The sequence below is a fragment of the Abrus precatorius genome, unplaced genomic scaffold (assembly GCF_003935025.1).
Source record: "Abrus precatorius isolate BTA unplaced genomic scaffold, Abrus_2018 Scaffold7, whole genome shotgun sequence".
Classification (NCBI taxonomy): Eukaryota; Viridiplantae; Streptophyta; class Magnoliopsida; order Fabales; family Fabaceae; genus Abrus; species Abrus precatorius.
In genome coordinates, this window is record NW_020874417.1 from 30,548,813 (window position 1) to 30,573,911 (window position 25,099).

The window sequence follows — 25,099 nt, forward strand, 5'->3', positions numbered from 1 at the left end:
ATTATTGTTTTAATAACTAAAAATTCGTAGAATGTGACTGAACACCAACCCCAACATCACTATAAGAGGGCAAGAGCCACCATCGCCACAGGATGATGAAGGAAGATTGATATTATCTTAAAAAAAAAAGAAAAAAGAAGGAAACAAACAGTTTGAAATTTGATGAAAGAAACACTATTGGCTTTGCACCATTAACCTAAACAAGAAAGAAAATGTAGAATTCCAGTGTTCAAGTATATATTATGAAAGCAATACAAAGGCTACCATAAACTAAACACAACAATTGCAAAGGTCTTGGTACATATTAATGCACGTTTTTTATTATTTTGGAAAATTATTTTTCAAAATTTTTAAAGAAAAAGTAATTATTTCCTAAAATTAAATAACTGTAAAACAACATGACTATCAGCTAAGCATTGCACAAAAAGTGTCAAATATATACATGCTATTTTTTAAAAGGTCTTTATTAGGATATTTTCGCAAGTATATTTTTGTCACATTAATCAAGTAGATAAAATCGTGGTTGAATACCAATTAACATGACTTGGAGGAACATGATGTAACCTCATATTCGTCAATCAGGAAAGCCAAATAGTAATTTCCTTCAGCTTTGGCTAGTTTTTCAAATAGATCACCTCAAATCAAACAGTTATTTGAATTTGATAAACCATATTAGCCATTTTAGAGAGGGAAAAATTACTGATTATATTTATGTTTCAAATTGACACACTGGAACTTCATCCTCAAGTTATACCAGAGAACAAAATTGCTTCTGTTTAATTTACAACATTGATGTAATGTATACGTATTGAAGCTATAAACTATGAGAGTTTGGAAACATTCAATATCATCTAATTTCTACTAGTGTGTGCCTTCCCAAATGAAAATTCAGATAAACCCATGTTGATTTCATGTTGAGCTCGAATAGGAGGGAGTCCCCTAGGAGGCAATTCTGTTGTTATAGGTTGCATCTGAATAGACTCTTCATGATCTCTTGCATGGTTACTAGAGAAAGGTGATCCTTCAACATCCCAATGTTCATTTTCATAATTGTATGATTCCCCCGGAGAAGCTATTGGACTATCACTATGGCCAGCGTGCTTGTGAAGCAAGTGAACTGGTGACATACCATGTGTTGGGGTTGCTGGCCTACTTGAGAATGGTGTGTTAGAATTAGAATCCTTGTGGTGTCTAATATGCTTTTTAGCAGTGTGGTGCCAGTTCTTTAGTGCTGCTGCTACATTGTCATTGAAAATGGTTGGTTTCATGGTTGAACCCATCTGTTATGCCAGCCAAAACATGATGAAATCAGCTCCTACTCTTATTGTTTTATATTGGCAAAATAAAGGTATTTGTATAATGTTCATTTATCTGACCTGTGTGACTAGAGCATAAAGTGGCAAAGTCACATAGCTGCATAGAACTTGGGTGACAACCCTGGAAAATTCGTCACTTTCTCATTACTTTACATATATAACTCCAACAAACAAACAACTAGACTGTGTTGAAATACAAGTCACATATGATATGATATATTAATGATTGTTCCATGTTTTGGTATGTAATGTGCAGTTTTGGTAAATGAAGTGAACTTACCCCATTGTAAGTCTAATGACGATATCTGCCGTAGTTCGGTGGAAGCAACTGTTTATTTTGAAGTCATTGTCATACTGTACCCAAAAAAATATTATGCAAAGTTAGAAAAACGTTGCAGCTCTGCTTCTTTCAGCTAAATTCATTGTCACACTGTAATCCTCTTGACGTAAAGGTAAATGGGTAATTAACTTTTTTTGAGTTAATGAATGTATTCTATCTACATATTAATTAAAATTATTCTTGGGTCTTCTCCTAACAATTTGTGGTTCACGGAGGTTTGACCTTGATTCCTATTGCAAACTAATTATTTCACGGCAAAGATTCAACAGGAAAGCTTGGTCTAAGCTTTGCTACAATTTTTATTCAATATTGTATTACTAACAACAGGATCCAGAGAAGCAAGATTCTTAGGAAAATTGATCAAGATGGGATACTTACTGTGCTCCAAGCGAAAAAAGCTAGCTGAAATGCATTCTGCAGCATATAACCAAACATAGTTACTGTCAGAAAACAAAATTTAGATCACTTAGATGGTAGAATCACAGGAAAATAAATTAAAAAATCTACCTGAAAAAGAACAAGATGAATCAAAGAGAGGACAAGTTGAGGGCGATTGAACCAGAACAATTTATCTCCTGGCTCAACAACAGGTGCACCCTTGACCACTTCTCCTCTATCTTGAATCCTTAGTGCCATATTTGTTATGATCATTTGTAGCTTTGTGCCCACCAGCAAGATTATCTGTAAGATTAAAATTAAACTTCATGATCAGTTTAATAGCCTTGTTTCAAAGAAAAAAAAGGGAAATGTAGATGGACATCATAAATAGAATGAATGGTTTGTGCTTACAGTTATTGGGATAAATGGAAGCCAAAAATAAGTATACCACCCTGTCCATGTAGAACAAAAGTTATCATAAATGGAATAAACTAAAATACAATACTACTCTATTAAGTAGTTAATTTGTAGATGTATCTGGGCATGGTATTCTAATTTTAACATAAGTAAGTAATGAAACAAAATATATTAAACAATACTCTATGCTAAATTTCTCCTTGATTAGTCTAGCTTGAAGATATATATTTCTTTATTATGTACTGCCACCGCCATCCCCCAAAAAAATATCCCCTTTATCAATTGAATTCTACAAACATTGTGCATGAAAGTGGTTGAAATAATTCACGACCAACCCCATATTGATTTAATTTTGCTCGTCTGAAATAATTCAACTTTAACCATAGCAACACCAATTATGTCCAATTTGGTTTCAAATTTTGAGTAGGGCTTACCATGAGTATTTGTGAGCAAAATTAGCACTGCAAAGAACCATATGGTTGGACTGCAATACCAAAAAGGATAAGCTTAGATTGGTAAGGTAGTAACTTACTGACAAAAAGGAGCGTAAGCATTAGCATTGGATGATATTTTTACCTTATTCCCACTACAACTGAAAAATCCTCTTCAAGTGATCTCTTTATGTACTTCTGGAAATCAAAGTTTGCTTCACTTGAAGGAGCCAGATGTGCCTAAAATTATATAGCTCAGTTTAGGATGTCTTTTCAAGCAAAAAGTATCAAACTAAAACAGATTTTGTAAATGCAAACTTACCATAATGAATCCATGACGCAATGCCAAATAGTCAGCTTTATTAACTGATCCATAAAATTGTCTAAAGAAGCTAACCTGATTGGAGTAGAACACAAAGGTCTCATAAGGTTTCAAATATGTGTCACAAATAAGTAACCATATGCTTGAATTTAATCATGTAGCTAATGGCCTAGTTTCATTCTGCCCCATCCTCTTGGAACAACGTAAGAATCTTATTATTAATATTTCTTTCATACATGATATTTGTTCACTTACTATCCACAAGGAAATTGGTGATCGACTCCATGCGGTCAAGTGCCTTCGTCCAAACGTTGTTTCCCTAGCAAACCTGAACCTGTGGGGATCTGCAATGCATATTTGTATTATCAGATGTGACCTATATAAATGGTAAAACATAACAAGGCTTATTCCATCTACATCCGAGACGTATGACACAAAAATTCTTAGTTTTATATGCAGATATAAAACTTTTTACTATGCCAAAATTATAAAACTTTTTTTAATACATATTTTTAAGTAACTAAAATAATTTAATAAAATATAAAATTTAACATGACAATAATGTGTTGAAATTTATCGATGCTTATCTTTAGGAGTACTATTTCAAATTTCTCACATTAATTAAAATTCATATCCATAAACATAGGCTCGAATTTTAACATGACCAGGAAATGACGTTTATCCCTCTGGACATCAAATAAACATCACTTGTTTAATGTCAATCGAGAGAAAGATATAAAATTTGACCATGACATCTCACTAAACGAGAAAACTTGTTATGTAACAACCCCTCTTAATACTAAAAAATCAAAAAAGTTACCTCACTGTGATCATAATCAAATTATATTCGGTATCTATATAACACCTAGAAGAACTATATCCAATAGGTACAGAAGTCAACCACCATCACATAAAGTGGATCTTTAATTTACGACGTGACATGTTTCCTATATTGTAGCTTTCATAGTAAATGCATGGACTAAATATTGATGCTCTAAGTCAATATGTGGGTAAAATATAAAACTTTCGGATTTTAACTTAATGTTACCATTGTGGAACTGGTGTTCAAGAGTCCTTGTTTCTTTTTCCCACGCCTTCCAAATTGACATCTGCATAGAGTAAAAAAATAATAAATTTTTTAAGATAAAAATAAGATTGTGCCAGTAACGCGTATGAGATACGACTTGAGAGTGCCTTTGAGGGCAGGGAAAGTGAATGAGAGAAGAAAGAGAATAGGGGAGTACCTTCTTTCTACCCAAAGTTAGTGTTATGATGCACTGTAGGATATGAAAAATAGCAAGCACAAAGATGAATATATGGAGCTGGTGAATCCCATATTTAGACACAAAAGCAACTTTGTCTTTACCCTGCAAATATATACCATAAAATAAAATAAAAATTATAAACTATCTAGAATAAAATACCCTCCTCTCCCCTTCCTATGCAATGAAAGTAAGATGAGGGAAGGTGTTGTGCTTGCCTTTTTTGCGCATTTATCAAAATATCCTTCTGGATCTTTGCCCTTATGACCAGGATAACAAGGATGCCAAGTGGATGCAACTTGTTTTGAGATGCAGATATTAGCAATGTGATCTTGAAACATCGTTAGGAGCAATGATATGAATCCCAGCAGCATAAGCTCTAAACAGATCAAACAAAGCAAACTAAAGCTTATTAATTAATCAATTAGACTCAACACACAGAGAGGAAATTCACTATAACAGTCATAAGAAAATAAGTACCTCCTTTAACCTTTTCCAGCGCTTCATGAAGAGCCTTTTTGTGTTTCTTTTTTAACCACTGCATTTAGTCACAAGAGGGAAAACAAAGCAAGAGATCATGATATATACTTAGAATAATTCAGAAGCAATTATGTGATGGTAGCTTTTCAATTTTCATATGTATAATATAAGAAATATTCCTTGCTTTCTGGTAATTCAATTAACATTGCATGTGCAAAATAACATAATAATTAAACCATCCCAAGCTTACCTTTCCAAGAGATTCAATGCTATGTTCTATGATGATTGAAATTGTAAGCATCACAAAGCACACAATAGCAACAGCCCAAGTTGAGGTTTCCTCCAACTTATTCTGAGGAACTTCATCGTCCATTTTTCAGCCTTCACTAATCTCTTCAAGCTTGTGAGTGTGCATATAAGGAAGAAGATTGGGTAGGTAGAGACCAAGGTCAGTGATACGATATATAGAAGCAGTTTTTTTGGAGGCTCTTGCTGAAGATAGAGTTATGGAATTGCTTGCTCTACTCTACTGGGTTATATACAGTAACAGCAGAAGCGGGCAATGTATGCAAGAAAAGAAAAAAGCGTGTTGGAGTACCACTTTTTATGAGACTTTTGACATTTTCAAACCAATCATGGGTCAACCAAAGATAAGAAAAGCGAAGGAGTCTTTATTCATCTGTTTATTTATTCAAATTAAGGGAAAAACTGACAAAAAGTTCTTAGAGCAGTGTTTATCGTACAAAATAATTTTTTTAAAATTAGTATTTATTTTTAATTTAAATTTTGAATTGTTTATAATTTATTTTTATTTAAAAAATTTCTCCTTGTTTAATTTTATTTAATATAATGGAATATTTATTATAAAAAATATTATATTTACTCTTTTTAAATTTATTAGATTTTAAAATAATCATATAACATATTGTTAATTATTTAGTTCATGTAATTTTTTACGTAGAAACTTTATTTATTAATTAGCACTTAAAATTTTTAAAAAATCATTAATTTTTGGTTACTTATATTTGTCTAGTCAAAATCTTTCACATACTTTGGCATTTTTTTTAAGATTGGCATTAGGAATGAAATTTAGCAGGATTTGTGTGTGTGTGTGTGTGTAGATATAATACTAAAGTCACGTTAAATGCAAAAGCTATTCCTGATTGTGGTGAAGAAAACGTAGTTGATAATGTTCATTTCAGTTCTACAGAGCCTTAAAGTCAATATGAATTTAATTATTACGCATCAACTGATATGATACTTTTCTTCGGCTTAGGTCTTAATCTTTTAAATAACGTTTTCTTTTGGGAATCGTCGTTATGTTTCTTTTTTGGTTGTGTCATAAGTCAATAGATTGACGTGGAGTGAATGTTTACGTAAGTCTTCCTAACCAATGTTTTTAGAAGGTTGATTAACAAAATATTGTTAAATAATTTTATTTTATTTTATTAAAAATTAGTTAATACCATACATATCAAAGCATTTACTAATTTTTTATTATTAAAATATATCAAATGGCAACGAGTGTTTCAAAGGTTGCAAAAATATGTTGGATAATACGAACCTTTGGAATAAAAAATTTAATGAAATCTAAAACTCCTCAATTGTGGGAATACCAGGTCAACGATAAAGTATGAGTTTTACAACGTCTTGACTTTTGATATTCATAAAATGCTCTTAGAAACAATCTTCTAATAACTATTCAATTCAAATCAGAAAACATTAACATTAATATGCTTATAATTTATTTTAAGCCATTAAATATTTGTCATATTAAAAATATAAATGCGTAATTAACTTTTTAATATAAAAAAATTTATCACTTTTAAATCCTTAAAATTCATTTTGAAAATTAATGCTAATAAATTTATTAAAATATTTTTTAACATATGAAAAATGCAGTTTCAATCACTGATATATAGTTTTTTAAACAAATTAAGTCTTACCTATAAACTAATGATAAATTAAGATAAAAAAATTATCAATTTAAGATAATTTTTACACGTTTTATCTTTACAAACATGTATTATTTATTCACCACATTATTGTTATCCATTAATGTACTAGTAATAAATCTAAAATTAAGTCAATGATTAAATAGGCAAAAACTCTAATATACATTTTCAACTACAATTAAATTAATAATAACTAAATGGATTTAATTTTAGTACGTGTCAATGTAAAATATTTTATTCTATCAATTAATCAGAATATATTATAAATAATTTTTATATTAATTATTATCAAAACTAATTATTCTCATTGATAAAATAACATATGATCGGATGACACTGTAAACAAATTTTATATTTAATTTTTTTATTTATTAAATGAAAAACATGAAATATATTTTTGTCTTTAAAAACATTAATTTTATTTTTATTTTTATTTAATAATTTATTTATAAATATTAAAAAATAATTGAATATATATATATATATATATATATATATATAAGGAGAATATTGGTATGATGCCACCTCAAAAGTTTGTGTGGGTTAAATTATTTGCACACTCACAACTTGATAAGATAAGCTTGATGATGCCATTAGTATGGTGTTGACAGGCACGTTTATGAGGAGAAGAGCTTGTTAACAAAATTCTTAAACAGGTTATAGAAGCTAAATCAGTCAATAATTATATCAATTAAATATGAAATGATTACACTTACCACAAAAATCACATGGTTTCTTAAACCAATAGTTTTTAGGCAATGATAATCTTTAAAACATAAAATATCCAGTTATTTTCCAAGTTGCATATAACTAAAAGGGTCAATTATTATGGGTTACACTATGTAACACACTTGAATGCGCACACACACTCAAATTCTGGCCCATTACAGCTAATATCTCCTTGTAGTTATGAGCTCTATGCCAATGTTTATCCACTCAAAATTAATTTGTTGGGTACACATAGTTGTTGTGTCCGTTCCAAGAATGAATTGAAGACCAAGTTGATGATACCTCTTTACCAACTTGTGAGTTCATTGCAACGCAATTTGTTCTCAATCACTTTCTGAATATAATTGTGGCATCATAATTCATAACTCATCTCATTTTATTCAAATTGTTCCGTGGGCAGACAAAAAATCTGTGTTTACCAAAAAAATAATAATAATGGTTTTAATTTAAGAACTTGTCATCGATATCCAATAGGTGACCTGTTTTTCACATAATTAAATACACAACTTTTATTATACAAGATATTTATCTCCACCTATACACCAAATTATAAATATCTTCTTCTTTTTTGTCATGTTTTTCTTCTCATTCTGAATTAGGCTTGTAATGGAAATATGGGCTGGACAATAGGGTAATAGATTTTGATTTTTTTTTAGCCATTTCTATCAGTTGCATTACCTTTTTTTTACTTTTTAAAAAATTATATTTAATCTATTTGAAAATTTTAATTTTAAAATTTCTTTATAAATATTTTTTTGTAATTAAGTTTTAAAAATAATAATCAAAATAAAAGTGCAAACAGCAATATTTCTCGTAACAAGATGTCCTAGCTATCTCTCATTACCACTCCAAAACAAGATGTAATTAGTTTTATGTGAAGGGAAGCATGGATAACAAATATAGAACCATTTATGTAAAGATATATAAAAATTCACGACATTATTCGTATTATGCTCATATTAACGATGCGTTATATAAATAATTCAACTAAGTGTTTTTAACATATATTTTTTTATATAAAAAGACTTGTGGCATGAAATTATTCATTTTTAATAATGCATATCAAAATATTTATTAAAATGTTAAAAATATTATGAGAGTTATAAAACATTTTAATAAATTATTCTAAACGCACTTTAAATGCTCACATGATTTTTAAAAATAATGTTTTATGGCATACCTTAAATAACCTAATTCTCGTACCCATATAATATTTAAACATTGCATCTTCTACCCATAGAAGAAGCATGACCAAGGGAAATGGAAATAATTGGAAGAGCTGCTATAATAAACTTATACTCACTCCTCGTCACTTTTATGAAGAATCACATTATTTTAAGTGTTTTAATAAATAATTAAATTGTTTCACTCAATGTCCAATTCGAATATTTGTTTTATTTTAATCTGTGTCTTACATAAATAGATATGTTCTTTTAATCAATATTTATTTAAGTATGAATATGCTATATGATTCACATATGTATATACGTTGTAATTCTGGATTAGATTAAAACTGATTTTTAACTTGAATGAAGCAAAATAACACTATAAATTTAATAAATTAATACAACCCTTCAATTTAAATAAAACAAGACAATTATTTATTTGAATCAATACAATTTTTTCATTTTAAATGAAGAAGGAATATTCTCTATGTTTTGAAATTTTCTCACAATAAATCTCTATGTGGTGTTGTAATGTTTCAAATTGTTCCTGAAACATAGATTATTTTTGCTTTTCTAACCTTCACAGAGAAGAACTTAAAGTAGATCTAGAACATTGATCTAAACCATTCATGTAGCAGCCAAACTTTGATCTAAACCACAGTATTCCATTTTCCTTTGCCTGTCCTTCTGTATGCTGGAGACAGGATTATGGTACTGGTTGGTTGACAGCCGTTGATAGCCAAAAACGCCACACATAACTATTCTGAATAACATTTTTTTTATCTAGATCACTGTGTTCAGAATTACTCTGAACAACATAAGAACTAGAATGATGACTTCTTTTGCTAAAAAAGCAAATCTTTGAATTTTTTCAATTTTATCTAAAAGGAAATTACCTTACAAAAATCGCATTGATATTCTTTTGTCAATAAAAACAAAAGTTTTGTTTTTTATAGTGGGTTTGAATGATTATTAAAAGGCTACAAGGTCACATTAGTCAGGCCCGTAGAGTATTGGGCCCCTCTACTTTGTTGGGCAGAAGATGAACAACCAAGCCCATAAAAGCTTCCCTAGTGTGACCCGGAAGAGGGAGAAAGAGATTTTAGGCCCTTTATTTCTCATCTTATTTTATTTTATGTTGTAAAATCTGAGAGTACTTATTCGATTATTCCATGTTCCATTATCTATATACTTTTTAGTGGCATTTGTTCATAAGAACAGAAAAGCTAGTGGGATTAGAGTGGGTATTCTATTCTGTCCAATCCCATTGCGTATAATTCAATGTACTCGTGTATTAAAATTAAAAAAACATCCACTAATGAAAAAAGGAAAAATAAAGTAACCATCTGTTACATAAAGCAAAATTAAGCTTTGTACAAAAAGCAGCCAATTAGGAAAGCTTGTATAAACAAAGGCCTTGAGGCCTTCCATAGCCATACACATCTATGGAGCACCCAAGCATGGATAGATGGCTAATAAAGCTGGTCTTTCCTGTCATGTAACCATCTCCACCTGTGGGAAAAAGCACACCAAAAAAGCATTAGATAGGTAATAGTAAAATTGACCATATTCATTGGTTGTAGAGGATTTGATTTTGCTATTCAGATTTGTATGAAGTTTCGACATTGCATGCAATAAAAGAAACACATAAAGTTAAAGGCTTGTTCGAATTACAATGTTTAATACTTCAATTTTAAAGCATTTGAAATAATTTTTTACTATGAAAAAATAAAGTTAGACCAAAAGTTTTCAGCCAAATAAAACTTTTGGATTTCCAAAATTAAGAGGATTGAAAATGAATTGATAACAATATGACTCAATTTTTGTGAATAAATTTTGGACTCACCAATGGTAATCCCATCTGGGTCGGACTTTGGTCATCCGGTTTTCACCATATGGATAATCCGTTTCAGCTCTCCTTGTGTTTCTGAAAGCACAGCACCCAATGGAATAAATCCCTATGAGAAGCACAAGCATGGTGACTGTGAGAACAGACAGTTTGTGCCAATTCCTTCTTATGTCTTCAAGTACACCAGCTTTGCAAGAATCACACTCATAGCATAGCAAATTGGGGGCATTATTCCACCTATAGCAATCAGGGTCTTGACTCATCATCATTGTTGCCACGTTGTATGTGCAAGCAGTTGGTGGCTTACAACATCCAGACTGCATAAACCACAACTACACTTAGCATTGATCACTTTCACCCAAAAAAATTGTTAATTTGTTATTGATAAATGCTGATCAATGTTTATAGAGAGAATAAAAATGATTTTTTTATTAAGAAATATACTAATGCATCATTTTGTAATTTTTAATGTATTTTAATAAAAATTTATTATTTATGATGGATACTTATTAACAAAATTTTTATTATTTTAGCGGACCAAGACTTTGAAAATTAATGATATATTTCAGGAGCACAGAGTGAGGGTAGCAACGGAGTGGGATGGTTTACCATCATAATCCATTGTTTGGTAAATTATAACATGGAAATTTTCTTGTGAACATATTTGATATTAGTAACAGTAACAACAAAAGAAAGGAAGAAAAAAAAACACTAGTCTCTTTCTAATTTAGCTTTTTACTTCATTAGTCCACAACTTTTAGTTCTTAAGAATTTTATTTTGTTCACAAACCAAATATTTCAGCACAAAAACTATTCTCCTTCCTATGCATCAAAAAACAAGAAGAAAAAGAAGCTACATAACTTATTAATTGTACCTGTATTGGAGACATATCCCTCTGCATATAATCCAAAGGGGTCCAAGAGGCAAGCTTAGCGCAAGTGTTAGAGCCCAAAATACAGCTCCTTATAGTGTTCCAATAGCGAGGGTCTTGTATTCTCTTCTTCAACCATGGTGAGTAATCCTCAAGACGATACTCTTTATAAACCCTACCAGGCACTTCCACACCACCACCCTTACTTGTCACACCAAAGCCAAATATTGTCAAACCCAACAGTGCTGCTATGAGGAACAACATGGTCACCAAGTACAACCATAGTGCACATGCCACATGAAAACATGCACCAATGAAGCCTGCTAGTGATATCACTAGCACAACAAAACCTATAACCAAAAGTGGTGTTTGGAGAAAATTTTCACATGTTGTGCTACTCCTTGCCATCCATAGACCTGCTCCAATTATGGGTATGGATGCTAAAAGTGTGAACAAGTTCAAGAACCCAATCACTGTGTTACTGAACCTATACATATCTCTCACTCTCACTCTATCTCTAGTTTTTTTTTCTATTTGGTTGCTTCTTGTGATTCTTGTGGTGTCTTTAGCTTTGTTTCTATTTAAAAGGGGGAGAGGCAATCAAACTAGAAACTTTAGTTGGAGAATGTGAAAATGAGCAAACAAAACAAGACTGTCCTTCTTAGTTATTAAGGAAGTTATTTTTTCAGAGGGACTAATTTGCCCTTCTCTCATTTCCCGGCCAATTTTTTTCCTTTTTCAGGTATAGTAGTGAGTCTAGTGACCCAATTGACATATTTATCCACATAACTAATGTATACCGAAGCATAAATTCCATGTGAATTTAGGCAAGGCAAGCAAAGAATTTAGAACAAGTGGTGGTGTTTTTGGTAACTACAGACGATGTTGTTGCTTTGTGGATATGGACCCCATTTGGACTTCTTTGTGAAGCAAGATCACGAACAAGATTTGGGTTATTCTTGGATGGGTATTATAGAATAGTAATATAGTATGTAAGATGCTTTGGCTTTGTTATCCTGTCTCGCCTGATCTTATTGACATACCATGTGTCTTTTCGGCTCCACTAGGCAGCCTAATTCTTTTTCTTAAAAAGAAGTTCCACCACCAAGCTTTAATTCATCAATGACAAATATACTTTAGCAAAGCACCTTGTCTTCTTGATTTATTGTGCTCTACCATGGAATTTCAAATGCAAAAAGATTCCCATCTTGCTAATTTTTATTGGCAAAATATCCGGGAATATCTGCTACAGCATGGTCGTTTTTGCAAATCTGTGAAAACTAAACAGCAGGGATTGTAGTGTTGACATATCAATTGCTCAATCGAATACATTTTGCTATTTGAGCATTTTGAGTTTAGTTAATTGAATGATGTTTTTATTTGTGACTCAAAATTAACGAGAACCAATAATCAAATGGTTAGTAAATCATGTTCATTTTTTTCTTTCACCCACCTTTTGGATCACTTTTGGAAATGATACTCAAATCATTTTGATGATAAATTTTGTGAATATAAAATAAAACATAATGGCCAGAGATGAATCTGTTATTATATATTTCAATATTGGTTGTTTTAAAAAGGCATATAAGTTTTGGAAATCTTTTTACCCCAAACCCATGTCAACAGAGTGGAATTTAATTTGCATGCTAACTTGAGTAAAATTTAATGACAACTCTTCCCTTCCTGCGTCATCACAGAAGCCCGTGCCCCTATATCGTTCAACTACTGCAAACCATTTGTATGAAAGAACCAAAGTGCATCCAGCAGGTTTGATAGCATTAAATTCTTCATCACGCCATGTACTAGTGATTTTGTCCAAGAAATAGATATAAGAGATCTTTATTATTTGGAAGTCATGATCTTTCGAACATATTTTGACGCGTTAATTCGTGTTGTACTCCGAACGGTATGGGGCAGGCACATGTTAGAGGGACACCCTGATACTATTATCATAGATATAGATAAAAGTGTTTGATTAATAGGTTTTATGGGTGACCCCATACACTATTTTTTTAATATGGAGATACTCATAAATAAATAATAAATAGATTATATTTATTAAAAATTATATTATTTAATGTTATCGATATACTATTTTATTATTTTTAATAAAAAAATTATTATACATGTATTTTTATTATGGGCTCTTAAATCACCTTAAAAAACTGGACACACAGTATCATTAACAAACATACACATCAGTTTTCGTCACAGAGCCAAACTATATAGTGATCTACGACTGCGATCAGGCTAGGTTGGTAATCATTTATTGATAATTTCTTGATTCATAGCTGATTCAAAGCGAAAACACTAACGTAGGGTTGAATAGACACACTCATGGGAGAAAATGCTTATGTGGGCACATTTATGACTTCGGGTAAAACCACAGGAAATTTGTTAAGAGCCCCACTCATGGTGTCAGTCTGCATTTATACCATAGAAATTATTTCTATGAAATAATATCTCCCAATTCATCTTTTACTGCATCTTGGACTATTTCTTTTATAATTTGTTCATATGTGAATTTAATCAATTCATTCCATTTTGTATCATACAGTTTCAAAAGGAGGCTGTAAATAGGTTTCATGAAATTATAGCGATGAAAATACTAACTATGAGGTATAAATAAATAAATAAATAAATATATATATATATATACAGGAATAAATGTGCAGTCACATGACATTAGAAAAACTAATAAGATTGAGAGCATTATCATTTATCATTCAGGAAAAAAAAACGAAAAATTTAAAACCCTTCATTGACGAAAACAGTTATTATACAAGATATGGCATATAAAGAATAGCATTTCATATAAATAATCACATTTTCAATAACAATTAAAAATATAAGAACTACTAACGGTAAATCTATCAATTTTCCAGGCAGAGAGCCAAGAGGGAACTCATGAGGAATGCATTCCTTATTCTGTCTCAGCCTGCTCCATGTATATGAATAACATTTATTCTTAGCCTATGGTGCAAGAATGGTGGTACTTATGGTTCTATACTTGTGTGAATATTCATCAAATGAAAAAGAACAAATGTGTTTAACTTGATGATGGCAAGGACTTGTCCTCCAAGAATGAGCTAAAAAGAATAAATGCTTGGCGGGGCCTATGAAGAGGAACCTCATGTCCAGCTCCTCTTATTGTAACCAATGTTAGCCCTTTATAAACTTGACTCCAGCCACCAACCTTCACGTAAGACCAAAATCTCAGCTAACTTAGATAATAGCATGACATGAAAACACACAAACAACTGTCATAGAAGTTTGCAATACCAACCTTGCCATTATCATACCAAGGGTACCAATTGATGAGGGTAGGTAGCTTCAAGGCATCAATAGAATATCGAGTGGCAGTCACTGGAACCACAGCATCAGTGTCTCCACTAAAGCCAAAAATATAAAATAAAATAAGAGTTTCAATTCCATGCAACAAAATGTTGGATAATGAAGGAAACAACTAAGCTGAATATTACACAAAGTTGGAGAGCATTATGAATATGTAGATTTAAATAGATGTGGTTGGTGCCGCTCAAATGGTTAAGTAAAGATATTTTCACCTTATCTTGGCACAATGCTTAGAATAAATATATATTATTTAAAAATTAGGAATATCTATACAAAACCAAGATGAGAAAGATGTCCAGTTGAGAATTAATGCGTCAACACCATATGTAGGATCAGAAATAGGATCTATTATTGTTGTCAATTTTGCAATGAATCCCTGATTTTTCACTACCTAATTTCCTCCTTTTGGCTGTTTGTTTGAAACTTTTTGGAAGAAAAATTGTTTTGTTAAATTAAAAGATAAATTTACAAAAAAATATATATAGAATCATTATGTGTTTTGAAAAAACAAAAACAACAACCTTAAAAAAGTTGTTCTAATGTTTTTCTCAAAAACTAAAAGATAATAACTTTAAAAAAGGTCTAAAAAAAAGTCTTATAACAGAATAACCTTTTTTAAAAACTTAATCCAACAGCATGTCAACCCATTTTGGGTTACAAGACTCAAAATATTGAGGAAATCTTCATCTTGGACTCGAGCTATTCTTCATTAAGTAAAGAACAATAGTGGCAGGGTATTAGGTTCATGGATTCTTCCATTTATATGGTCCTTACTTTTTTCCACTCTTTCTTGATAAGGGACATCTTTCCCTAGCACTTGTTGTATTCCTATATAAAAACTTTCTCTTAAGAGTTTTTTTGGAAGAAACACAAGCCAAGAACAATACACCTATATTATCACTTTGAAAACTTCAAATGGAATCTTCTCTGTAAACTATACAATAAAATGATTTCCTATTATTTTTATTCAACAGAATCCAGTAAGAGCATTAGAATAACCAAATGTGAAATGCTTCAGCCCACGTAATAATACTAATAGAAGATAAAAATAAAAGGTATGCACCTGTATACCCATATTCGTAGGCCAGCATTAATAAGTTCTTGATATATTGGAAGCATAGATAGTGGAGAATCAGTCCAATAGTTGCCTACAATATCACTATTAAGAGAAACCTTTTAAAAAAAATAGAATAGAATAGGCCTCAAGAAAAACACCTCAATACTACATACAAATAATGCACCTGCATGCCTTCCATGTGTAAGGAATTCCAGTTACATTGGCATGCAATGCCTTCTGAACTTCTGGACGATTGAAATACAAATCAGAATACCTTTCAGTACAAGGATCGTATGCTCGAGACATCCATGGCTGAAGTTGGAAGGCATACGTATGGGAGGGGAAAACAAAACAAGAAAAACATAAATGCAATTCAGCAATGAAAGTTCAGAAGGTGCTACATCTAAAGACTGAAATATTAATGAGAAGTCCAACACCTATTTTGCTTCAGGTAGTTTAGCAATTCCAAAATACAAGTCAAGGAAATATGACAAATTTATAGTTCTATTCTTAAGTAGACATAGTAACCATGTTCTTTTAAGTTAAAAAAGAATGATATCTAATTTGATTCATTCATGATAGAAAACCAATATACTGCAGTTTAGGACCAATGTGATTTTCATGTAGATTGTTTTGAAGGTTCTCATAACTGTAGTGCAATATTGTAGTTTGACAACTACAATACAATGAAAGAACTTGCTACTAGACATGAGTAAATTGAATAAGTGCCTACAAAAACTTACATAGCGACCCTTCAAGCCGCGTCTGAGTGATGCTGTATTGTTGCAAGGCTGTGTATATATGCTATATGGATCAATGTTTCCCTGCTCCACAGTTGCAACTCTGAGAGCCTGCATGCATTGCACTGATGGATGCTGGGAGGACCCAAAGTCACAGGCAATTTTTAGCATCCTATACGTGGAATCTGAAATCAAACCGTGGGTCCACCAATATTCAAATGTACCAACATAATCATGATAATCATCAGTAACAGCATTACCAACCTGACACCAACAGAAGAAAATCAAATCTTTTAGATGATTCCAACAAGGTAGTGGCAATTCTCCTTTAACATTAAAGATTAAAAATGTACAATTTTTTCATGAATTTTACAGTCTCACCATAAATCCCTTAAAATTTATATCTGGATTCTTGATTCCCTTGTTTTTCTGGTATACAATTTGAGCCAACTGAGGAACATAATGGCCTGAAAAGTATTTTTAAGATATTCAATTGATAATTGTGGCGCCAAAATCCTTAGGAAGAAAACTGACATATCAAATATAGAATCACCTGCATAACTTTCTCCAGCAATGTAAAATTCTCTATGCTTGTACTGAGGAAATCTTTCAAACCACTTAACAAGAAAAGTATATGTATCCTCAGCTGCAAAGTCACAAAAGCCAGATCCCAGATACCCATAAGCATCTCAAGAACATAATTCATAAACCGAACCATTTATTATTGCCAAAACAAGCAAAACTGACATGAAGAGTAAATCCTACATGAGCAAGTACAACTACCCTTACAAATGTTACAACTACATTACCTGTTTTCTGGTCACCAAATGTATACAGATCCGTTGTTTTATTAGAATATGAAAAACCAACACCAGCAGGAGAATCAAGGAATAATGTATTTGCCACTGCAATAGCCCAAAATAAATAGACATAAAAGATATGCTAGAAAAAACTAAACAAAACAAAAATACAACCACAACAACACCAATGGGAATTTCACTTACCATTGTTCCAAGCATAAGGATTCAAGTAAAGTGACTTTCCATCAGGCCTAATGTGGAAAGGGCCAATTTCTTCAGATGCACCATAAGCAATAGAAGAACATCCAGGGCCACCATTAAGCCACAACACTAGTGGCCTTGACCTTGGTCCACGACTCAGTGGTGCCTCAACCAACCAATAGAACAATGACCTCCCAGTTCCACTCTCCTCATTCACACTCACATACCCAGAATACTGAGCAAAGCCCACATTCTTTGGTTGTCCTGGCAACTCTGTAATCCTATCTCTCCTTTGATCTTCAATTGGGGAAGCTAAAGAAACTCCCACACAAAAGGACAAAAACAAAACAAGATAGAATCTGGTACAACAACAACCCATGATTCTGTCAAAATTGCCAAAATCCAGAAGCACCAGAATATTATAATGAGAGCATGAATGGAATTTATGGAAGTACTACTAAAGAGTAAAAGTCCAAGAACACAAATCCTGACGCAGTTAGAAAAGATCTAAACTTTAATGTCAAAGATTTGAAGCAGTTCAGTTCTACCTCAGATTTACACACACACAGAGAATTGTAGGAAAGCAGCAAACTGAATTCACAAAGAAAAGCAAGAAACTGAAGGGTAAGAGAGAGAAAGAGAGTGAAGAAATGAGAGACACATCACACATTGGTTAAAGCTGTCAACATACAACATATTTATAAGAAAGTGTCAATGATTGTTTTGATGAGTTAAAATGAGTTGTAGCAATTAATTTAGCACCGTGCATTTGGTCCTCAACTTAATCATCAATATTTTGAATTTCTTTGGCTCTTCCTGTTTCTTGCTTGTGCTTGCTTTGTTCCAGCCTCAGTTCAGTTGACTGAAGCAGTGGAATGGCGCACATGCAAGCGCTCAAAGTTTCTGTCTTTCAGGCTCATATGGGTATTTTTAGTCTTTGTCAAAGACCCATCCTCTCCTTTTGAATAAACTGTTCCCCAAAGTCTTAACTCTACTTTTAAATATTTATAATTTGATTAAAAAAATATATCATGTTGAAAGATAAATTGGTGGCCAATGAATATATATATGATTCACGATCATACTGCATAACAAACTTTAACACTGAAATTACTTAATATTTTTTGTAAAATAAGAAATTAATCAACGTAATTGTTTATTTAAATGTTCTTAACATAAAATATTATATATATGTAAAAAAAAAAACATTGTCGCATATACCACAGAGAGAGAAGATGATAGACGCTCACAAGTCACAAGGCACAAACACATGTGTATCACAGAGCAGCAGTTGTTAAAGAGTTACTCTTTTTTGAAAAATCCAAGAAAATAATGAAAAAATAAAATGTGGGGCTCTTATTAATTCTAGTTTCTGTACAATCAGAGAAAATGAGAGAGAGGAAAGCAATTTTTTTATCCTTGTTTGTAAAAAACAGTTTTTTCATTTTTAATTAAATATATGTTAGTTAAAGATGTTAATAATTTTATAAAAAATATTTTTATTCACTTTCTTTCGTATTTTTCTTATAACAAATGACTTATAAATTAATTTTCTTTGCCTCTTTCTTTTTACTTATTTTTTTTCTTTTCAGCTTTTTTTTCCTTAAATGAGTGATGAATTTTTTCTTTTAAAATGTAAATAGGTACAAATATCAAGAAATTTTATTATTTTATTTAAATTATTTTTTTAATTTTTTAATTTTTTTATTAAATTTTTTTTATTCTTGAACTACTTACATAATGTAATTATTTCATTATAAATGAAAAATTATCAGTAAACGAATAATAGTTAATATTATTTTTAACATTAAAAAATAAAAAACAAATGTAGGGTCAAAATTTTTAGCATGTGTTTAAAATAATAGAAAATTAATAAATGATAAATTTTGATTGATTGAAATTTATAATATGTATCGAATAACATGTAATAAAAAATTATTGAAAAAAATATAATATCCAAATATTTAATAATATTAAATGTTATAATTTTGAATTAAAATTTACTATTTATCAAAATTATATTATGTGCTCTTAACACTTGTTAAAAATGTGGATTAAATAAAAAATTTATAAATTTTAAGGATATCAAAATTTTATTAAAATTGTAGATATTGTTAAAAACTAAACATTCATGTTATTATTCTATTTTTTTCGTTTAATATTAAAATCGATTTAAATATTTTTTATTTGTCTCAAATTATTTATTATTTAAAAATAATTTGGAACATTAATTTTTAATCATTTTCTTAATAAATTTACACTAATACTAAGTGACATGTAATACAAATCAGGAAATAATAAATTAAAATAAAATTTAATAACTAAAATTAATGACGTGATAAAAATATTTCTTCACATTTTCTAATAAAAAATAGGTTTAAAAAAATTTCCATAATTATATTGTATTTGGACGCTGTACTCGCTGCTAGTTTGGTTCACCAAATCACGATGTGCCAATGCCATGTCAGAAGTGTCGGTGAGCGAAAAGGCAAATCAATCCCCTCCATGCGCTTCAACTCTTAATTTGACCAATCCTTTTTTTTTTTTTAAATCAAAGTTAATGTTTTTATAATTACATAATTAAAAGCATTAAATTTTATAATTATTATTCAAGATTCACATCTAAAATAATATATCAAAAACATAATTATTATTTTGACGTGAAATGGGATTTGTGGAGTTCAAATTTAAACAGCAGAATATTCCAGTTGGGCAAAAACATAGAGGGTGCCAACTTAGAATTTTAATCTAACTTAAAATATTAATTATTTTAAATTATTACAAATATAAATTATTCTCTTTTATACAATAATTCTTTCAATAAAAGCATTTTAGTTTATAAAAAAATATTTAATCAGGATTAGTTTTTTATATATGATATTTACAAATAATATAAAATATTTTAAAAGTACCAAATCAAAAATGTAATTTTTAATTTTTTTCATATTTTTATAATTTTAATAAAAAATTCATATTTTGGTAATTTTAAAATAATAAAACCATAAAAAAGAGCCCAACAATCACTATTATTAGTAATTTCCTGCAGACAGATATATTACTTTAAAAGGAAAAGAAATTAAGACTAACGCAATCATTTAAAGAAGAAAAAATATTCGATATGATGAATTAGACCCACTAAGAAGACTGAGAGCTTATGAGTTAATCTTCTTTTTTTTTTATTTCAGTTTAAGAAAGTGATTTCTTATAGAATTAGTTTTATACCATTAAACAAAATATTCGTTAAAATGAATATTAATTATAAATTTTTATTGAAACCTATATTTTTATTTTAAATAATAAACCAAAGAAACACCACATGACACACATATTAGATAAAGAATAAAGTGACTAGTAATTAATAATAATAATTAAAATAATATTTTTATGATTTCATAAACTGAAAATGATTAATAGTCACAGTTTAATAATTTAATTTAGTAGGTTATTCCGTTTCAAAATTTGGAATAAAGTTATGTATTTTTAAGTAGAGAAATCAATGTCTTCTCTTTTTTAGTGTTTGGAATAATTTAATTTACCTAATAGCTATCAGCTTTGAAATAAAATATATTATTTTTAATATTTAAATGACTTTTACTTAACTTTTTATTTTTGATCTATAAATACATGATAAATTCCTTATTCATACTAACATTTTTATGAGCAGAAAAGGGAAGAATGTACAAAACCGATTGAAATGAAGCTTTTGCATAAAACAAGGAAGCGGCTGAACGGTTCCCTTGAAAACTCCAACTCCTTCAATAAAACAGATGAAGGTTGTGCAGGAGAGGAATTAATCAAAGAATATCCATAATTTTGGGTTTGGGCACCATAAATATGGTGCTAAAATTGGATTAATGTATGTTTAAAGTAATCTTAATTACGTAGTTTGTATTAAAAAGTAGGAAAATTAGTTTTATAGTTTTAAAATATCTAAGAGTAAACCAAGTTAGTGGTCGGGGAGTGAAATAAGAAGACTAGACAAAAGAGTAACTTGTCATTTAATGTTGCGTGATTTCCCCACATGAAAATGTTAACCGTTTTTAAATTTGATTGGTTTGTCTTTTGACAATCTCCAGCTTGTAGGCCCTTCTGTTGTCACCATGTTTGTCATAGTCTTTTTCTGTCCATTGATCACAATTTAGAGAAGAGTTCTCGAATTTCATGAGATAAAAAAATTGCAAAAAGAATGACACCGGAAATGGTAAAATCAAAATAAACTAAGGACTGACTTGTGACTGGTTATAATCACTAATCAGTGGTTTTTGCTGGGGTCTTCGTCATCACAAGAATCAAAGTTGTTGGAACGGAGGATCCCCATTCAGCCATTCACCCCCAAATAACTACTTTTCCTTCTTCCAAATTCAAATTAATTAATTCTACATAACTTTATCACAGAGGAATCGAACTCCAACACGAACACTGCCTACTCAAAGAATCTATATTTCTTTTACTTGAACCCCTGAAATACACTATTGAGCACTAATACAAATTGATGTAGAGCGTAACCCTTAAATGTAGTTCAATAGACATGTTACTCTTTGCGTTACTTTCTTGACAAAAGAAAAAGAACCATGAAGAGTTAAAAAAATGTATTGATAAGAGGGATTTAGAGGAAAGAATGCAAATTCACTTAATCAATTTGAGTAAAAAAAAAACTTGTTTTCTTTTTATATTTATTTAAACAAGTTGATTTTCATTTAAATAAAAATAAAACTAAACATATAACGAAATGGGTAGGGCGAAACATTTTTATTTGTGATCTATGTAGCACCCAAATCAGAACAATTTCATTTGCTAAGATATGAAAAATGGAAAAATTGAGTGAAAGGCCAAAAAAAAATAAAAATAAATAAAAATAAATAAATATATATATATATATATTTTTTTTTTATGGCATTGTAGTTATGTGGCACAGTAAAGATGACATGACACAGTAGTGTGTGACAGCAGGTAATCAATATTTATGCTAGTCAGTAGCTTGGCATTTATGATATTTTTGTTAAACTTCCACAATATTAAATTATTAAAAACGTGCATTTTAAGTTTTAACTGAGACGAATAGTGTTAGATAAAGTTAATTAAACAGATAAATAAGGTAATTATTTAATAGACAAAAAAAATGAGGAAAACAGTTTTCAAAATAAAAAACTTCTAATGTTGCAATCGATTAATTAATAATTTTTCAAATCTTTGTAATAAATGAAATATATTTTAGATCGAGACTTATCTTAAAAGAGTTTTAACTTAGGACTAGTCCTGCTAATATAGGCACAGTAGGTTAGAGGAAAGAGAGGCATTAATTGAAATAAGAAAAATTATTTGTGAACAACAAAAGAAAATAATAATACAAACCAAGACCACGTATTTTTTTTAATACATGTACGTAAAAAATAAATAAATAAATTTTATAAACAAAATTATTAAAATAACAGAAGTATCGGTAAAAGAAAATAAAAATAGTGAAGATGCTTCACGTCAAATTTGTTAATTATCGCACATGGAAAGACTGGTAGGGAGTGAAAAAATAAATGAAAGAAATATTTTCTTATTTGAACAGCCAAAAAGTAACGGTAAAGAAAGAAATAAATGAAACATTAAATATATATTTATTTCCATTATATTTTAAAAATTTTAATATCATCTAATATGATTATATTTTTAAAAAAAAATTATTTGAAGTAAAAAATAATAATTTTTTTTCTTTTTTAAATAAAGCATAAGTGCAGGGAAAGTATGGAATCACAAGGACTCTTACGGAAGATGCTGAATAAGATTCGACACATCAGCCCTAATATTCGAATTTACGCGCTTTAACTGGAAAGTGTGCACACTGCCATCTTTATTCTTGTCGTTTCTGCTTTGACTCTCAACGCAACACGCGGGAAGGGAAACGGTGCATCATTCCCCAAAATGCCCTCCATTTCTAACCCTAATTGCAAATTTCTCTTTATTTTTTAATTTCTTTTGTTTTTTTAAAAAATAACAAAGAAAGATATGTATTACTATATTGTTGATTTTTAATCCCCTCATTCTCTCGGAACGTAAATTGAATTAAATAAAATAACATGATAATACACGCACAATGTTTATATTTGCATTTTCTAAAAATATTTTTTTAACATGTAAAAATTAACTCAAAATACACAAGTTAGTTAGTTAATAATTGATTTATATGATATATATATATAATTTTTAGAATATATTTTAAGTTCAAAATTTGTGCACAAAAAACATTAAAATATTTACTGTGCTCTGCATGTTTTTAGTTTTTAAATAAAACTATTTGTCATTAAAAATACACGTGGCTATAGAATTTCTGTCAAATCAAATTTCTACGGTGAACTCAAAAAATAGGGATATAATTATATTTTTATTTTTTTATACTTAAAATTTAGTTATTTTATTATATTTTTATACTTTAAATTAGTTAATTTTGTCTTCTGTTGATTTTTGTTCTACTTAAGACTTAAATCATCATTTTTTACTATTTGATTTTACTTGTTTTTAAAAATTAAATTTATTAATTAAAAGAATCTAAAAACAAACTATTTGACACTATATTTGATGAATCACATGTGAATCGATAGCAGTGTCAATAATAAATTATTTATCATATTCTTAAATTGAAATTTATTAAGAGAACTATTATTAGATTTATTAAATTAAAAAAATAACTACATGTTTTTTATTTTTAAATTTTAATCAACAATAAAAAATAATCTTAAAAATATTCTATTAACATTTATCTTTTAAATGAACTCATGTGATGCGGAGTAATCAGATTGCATTGACCGACTTTTTTATTTTAAGTGAAGTTGAAATTTATGTAGCAGCATAAAAATTAATAAACACAAGTATATTTAAACAATATGATAAAGATAATAATTAATTAAATTATAAATAAGTTAAATGAAGATATACATTTCAAATTAAATTTATTTTAAACTTATATTTTATTTTATTTAAACACATGGTTTTAGTTTGAGCAGTTTTTAGGTGCAGACAATGTTTGAATGTTGAGTTTTTTTGGTTTAATTTGTTTAAAACTTGCATTATTTACCGATAATTGGTGTTTATATTTATTTATTTTGATTTTGCAAAAAAAAATGGTTTAAGTGCATGGTAATTTAATTTAAATTTTAAAAATAAATCATTTGTTTTTATATTTTTGTGAGATAATATTTTTAAAAAATTAAGTGATAAATTATATATATATATATATAAAAAATCATCCATACATGAACTAAGTGTATAATTTTGTGGAGATTATATGTGTACACGTGTAATCTAATAATTAGTATAATGTCTTTGTAAAATCGAGAGAATGTTTTTGACTTATACAATTATACTAACATAAATTAATTCCTTTTTACTAAAATTATTAAGAGTCAATGGAATATTTATTTTTTATTCCAGTCCAAAACAGCAGC

General features: G+C 29.5%; 3 protein-coding genes across 4 annotated transcripts; all 3 read right to left on the reverse strand.

The window, feature by feature from the left end:
* Nucleotides 1–688: 688 nt before the first annotated feature.
* On the reverse strand, nucleotides 689–5,607 carry LOC113873294 (MLO-like protein 2). Of its 2 annotated transcripts, none has more exons than XM_027511349.1 (15): nucleotides 5,197–5,607; nucleotides 4,947–5,004; nucleotides 4,685–4,845; nucleotides 4,449–4,571; nucleotides 4,253–4,313; nucleotides 3,460–3,548; nucleotides 3,205–3,279; nucleotides 3,028–3,122; nucleotides 2,886–2,935; nucleotides 2,446–2,486; nucleotides 2,164–2,337; nucleotides 2,035–2,070; nucleotides 1,597–1,670; nucleotides 1,377–1,437; nucleotides 689–1,280 (listed from the first exon to the last, which is right to left on the reverse strand). In XM_027511349.1, exons 1-15 carry the CDS (start codon nucleotides 5,317–5,319, stop codon nucleotides 852–854), a joined length of 1,650 nt encoding a protein of 549 aa, XP_027367150.1. In that variant the 5' UTR covers nucleotides 5,320–5,607; the 3' UTR covers nucleotides 689–851. The 2 variants fall into 2 exon arrangements, with proteins under 2 accessions (XP_027367150.1, XP_027367151.1); XM_027511350.1 differs by having other exon boundaries at nucleotides 695–1,280; nucleotides 1,597–1,645; nucleotides 2,019–2,070; nucleotides 5,197–5,430.
* A 4,485-nt stretch (nucleotides 5,608–10,092) lies between these two features.
* LOC113873183 (tetraspanin-6-like) lies at nucleotides 10,093–12,156 on the reverse strand. Its single transcript, XM_027511203.1, has 3 exons — nucleotides 11,521–12,156; nucleotides 10,643–10,962; nucleotides 10,093–10,308 (listed from the first exon to the last, which is right to left on the reverse strand). The coding sequence occupies exons 1-3, from the start codon at nucleotides 12,010–12,012 to the stop codon at nucleotides 10,269–10,271; spliced, it is 852 nt and encodes a 283-aa protein (XP_027367004.1). The 5' UTR covers nucleotides 12,013–12,156; the 3' UTR covers nucleotides 10,093–10,268.
* Nucleotides 12,157–14,315: 2,159 nt separating this feature from the next.
* Nucleotides 14,316–18,235, reverse strand: LOC113872151 (serine carboxypeptidase-like 27). The gene is made up of 9 exons (XM_027509465.1): nucleotides 17,673–18,235; nucleotides 17,478–17,573; nucleotides 17,222–17,314; nucleotides 17,050–17,135; nucleotides 16,672–16,932; nucleotides 16,113–16,240; nucleotides 15,935–16,030; nucleotides 14,804–14,909; nucleotides 14,316–14,713 (listed from the first exon to the last, which is right to left on the reverse strand). Exons 1-9 carry the CDS (start codon nucleotides 18,046–18,048, stop codon nucleotides 14,567–14,569), a joined length of 1,389 nt encoding a protein of 462 aa, XP_027365266.1. The 5' UTR covers nucleotides 18,049–18,235; the 3' UTR covers nucleotides 14,316–14,566.
* Nucleotides 18,236–25,099: the final 6,864 nt, after the last annotated feature.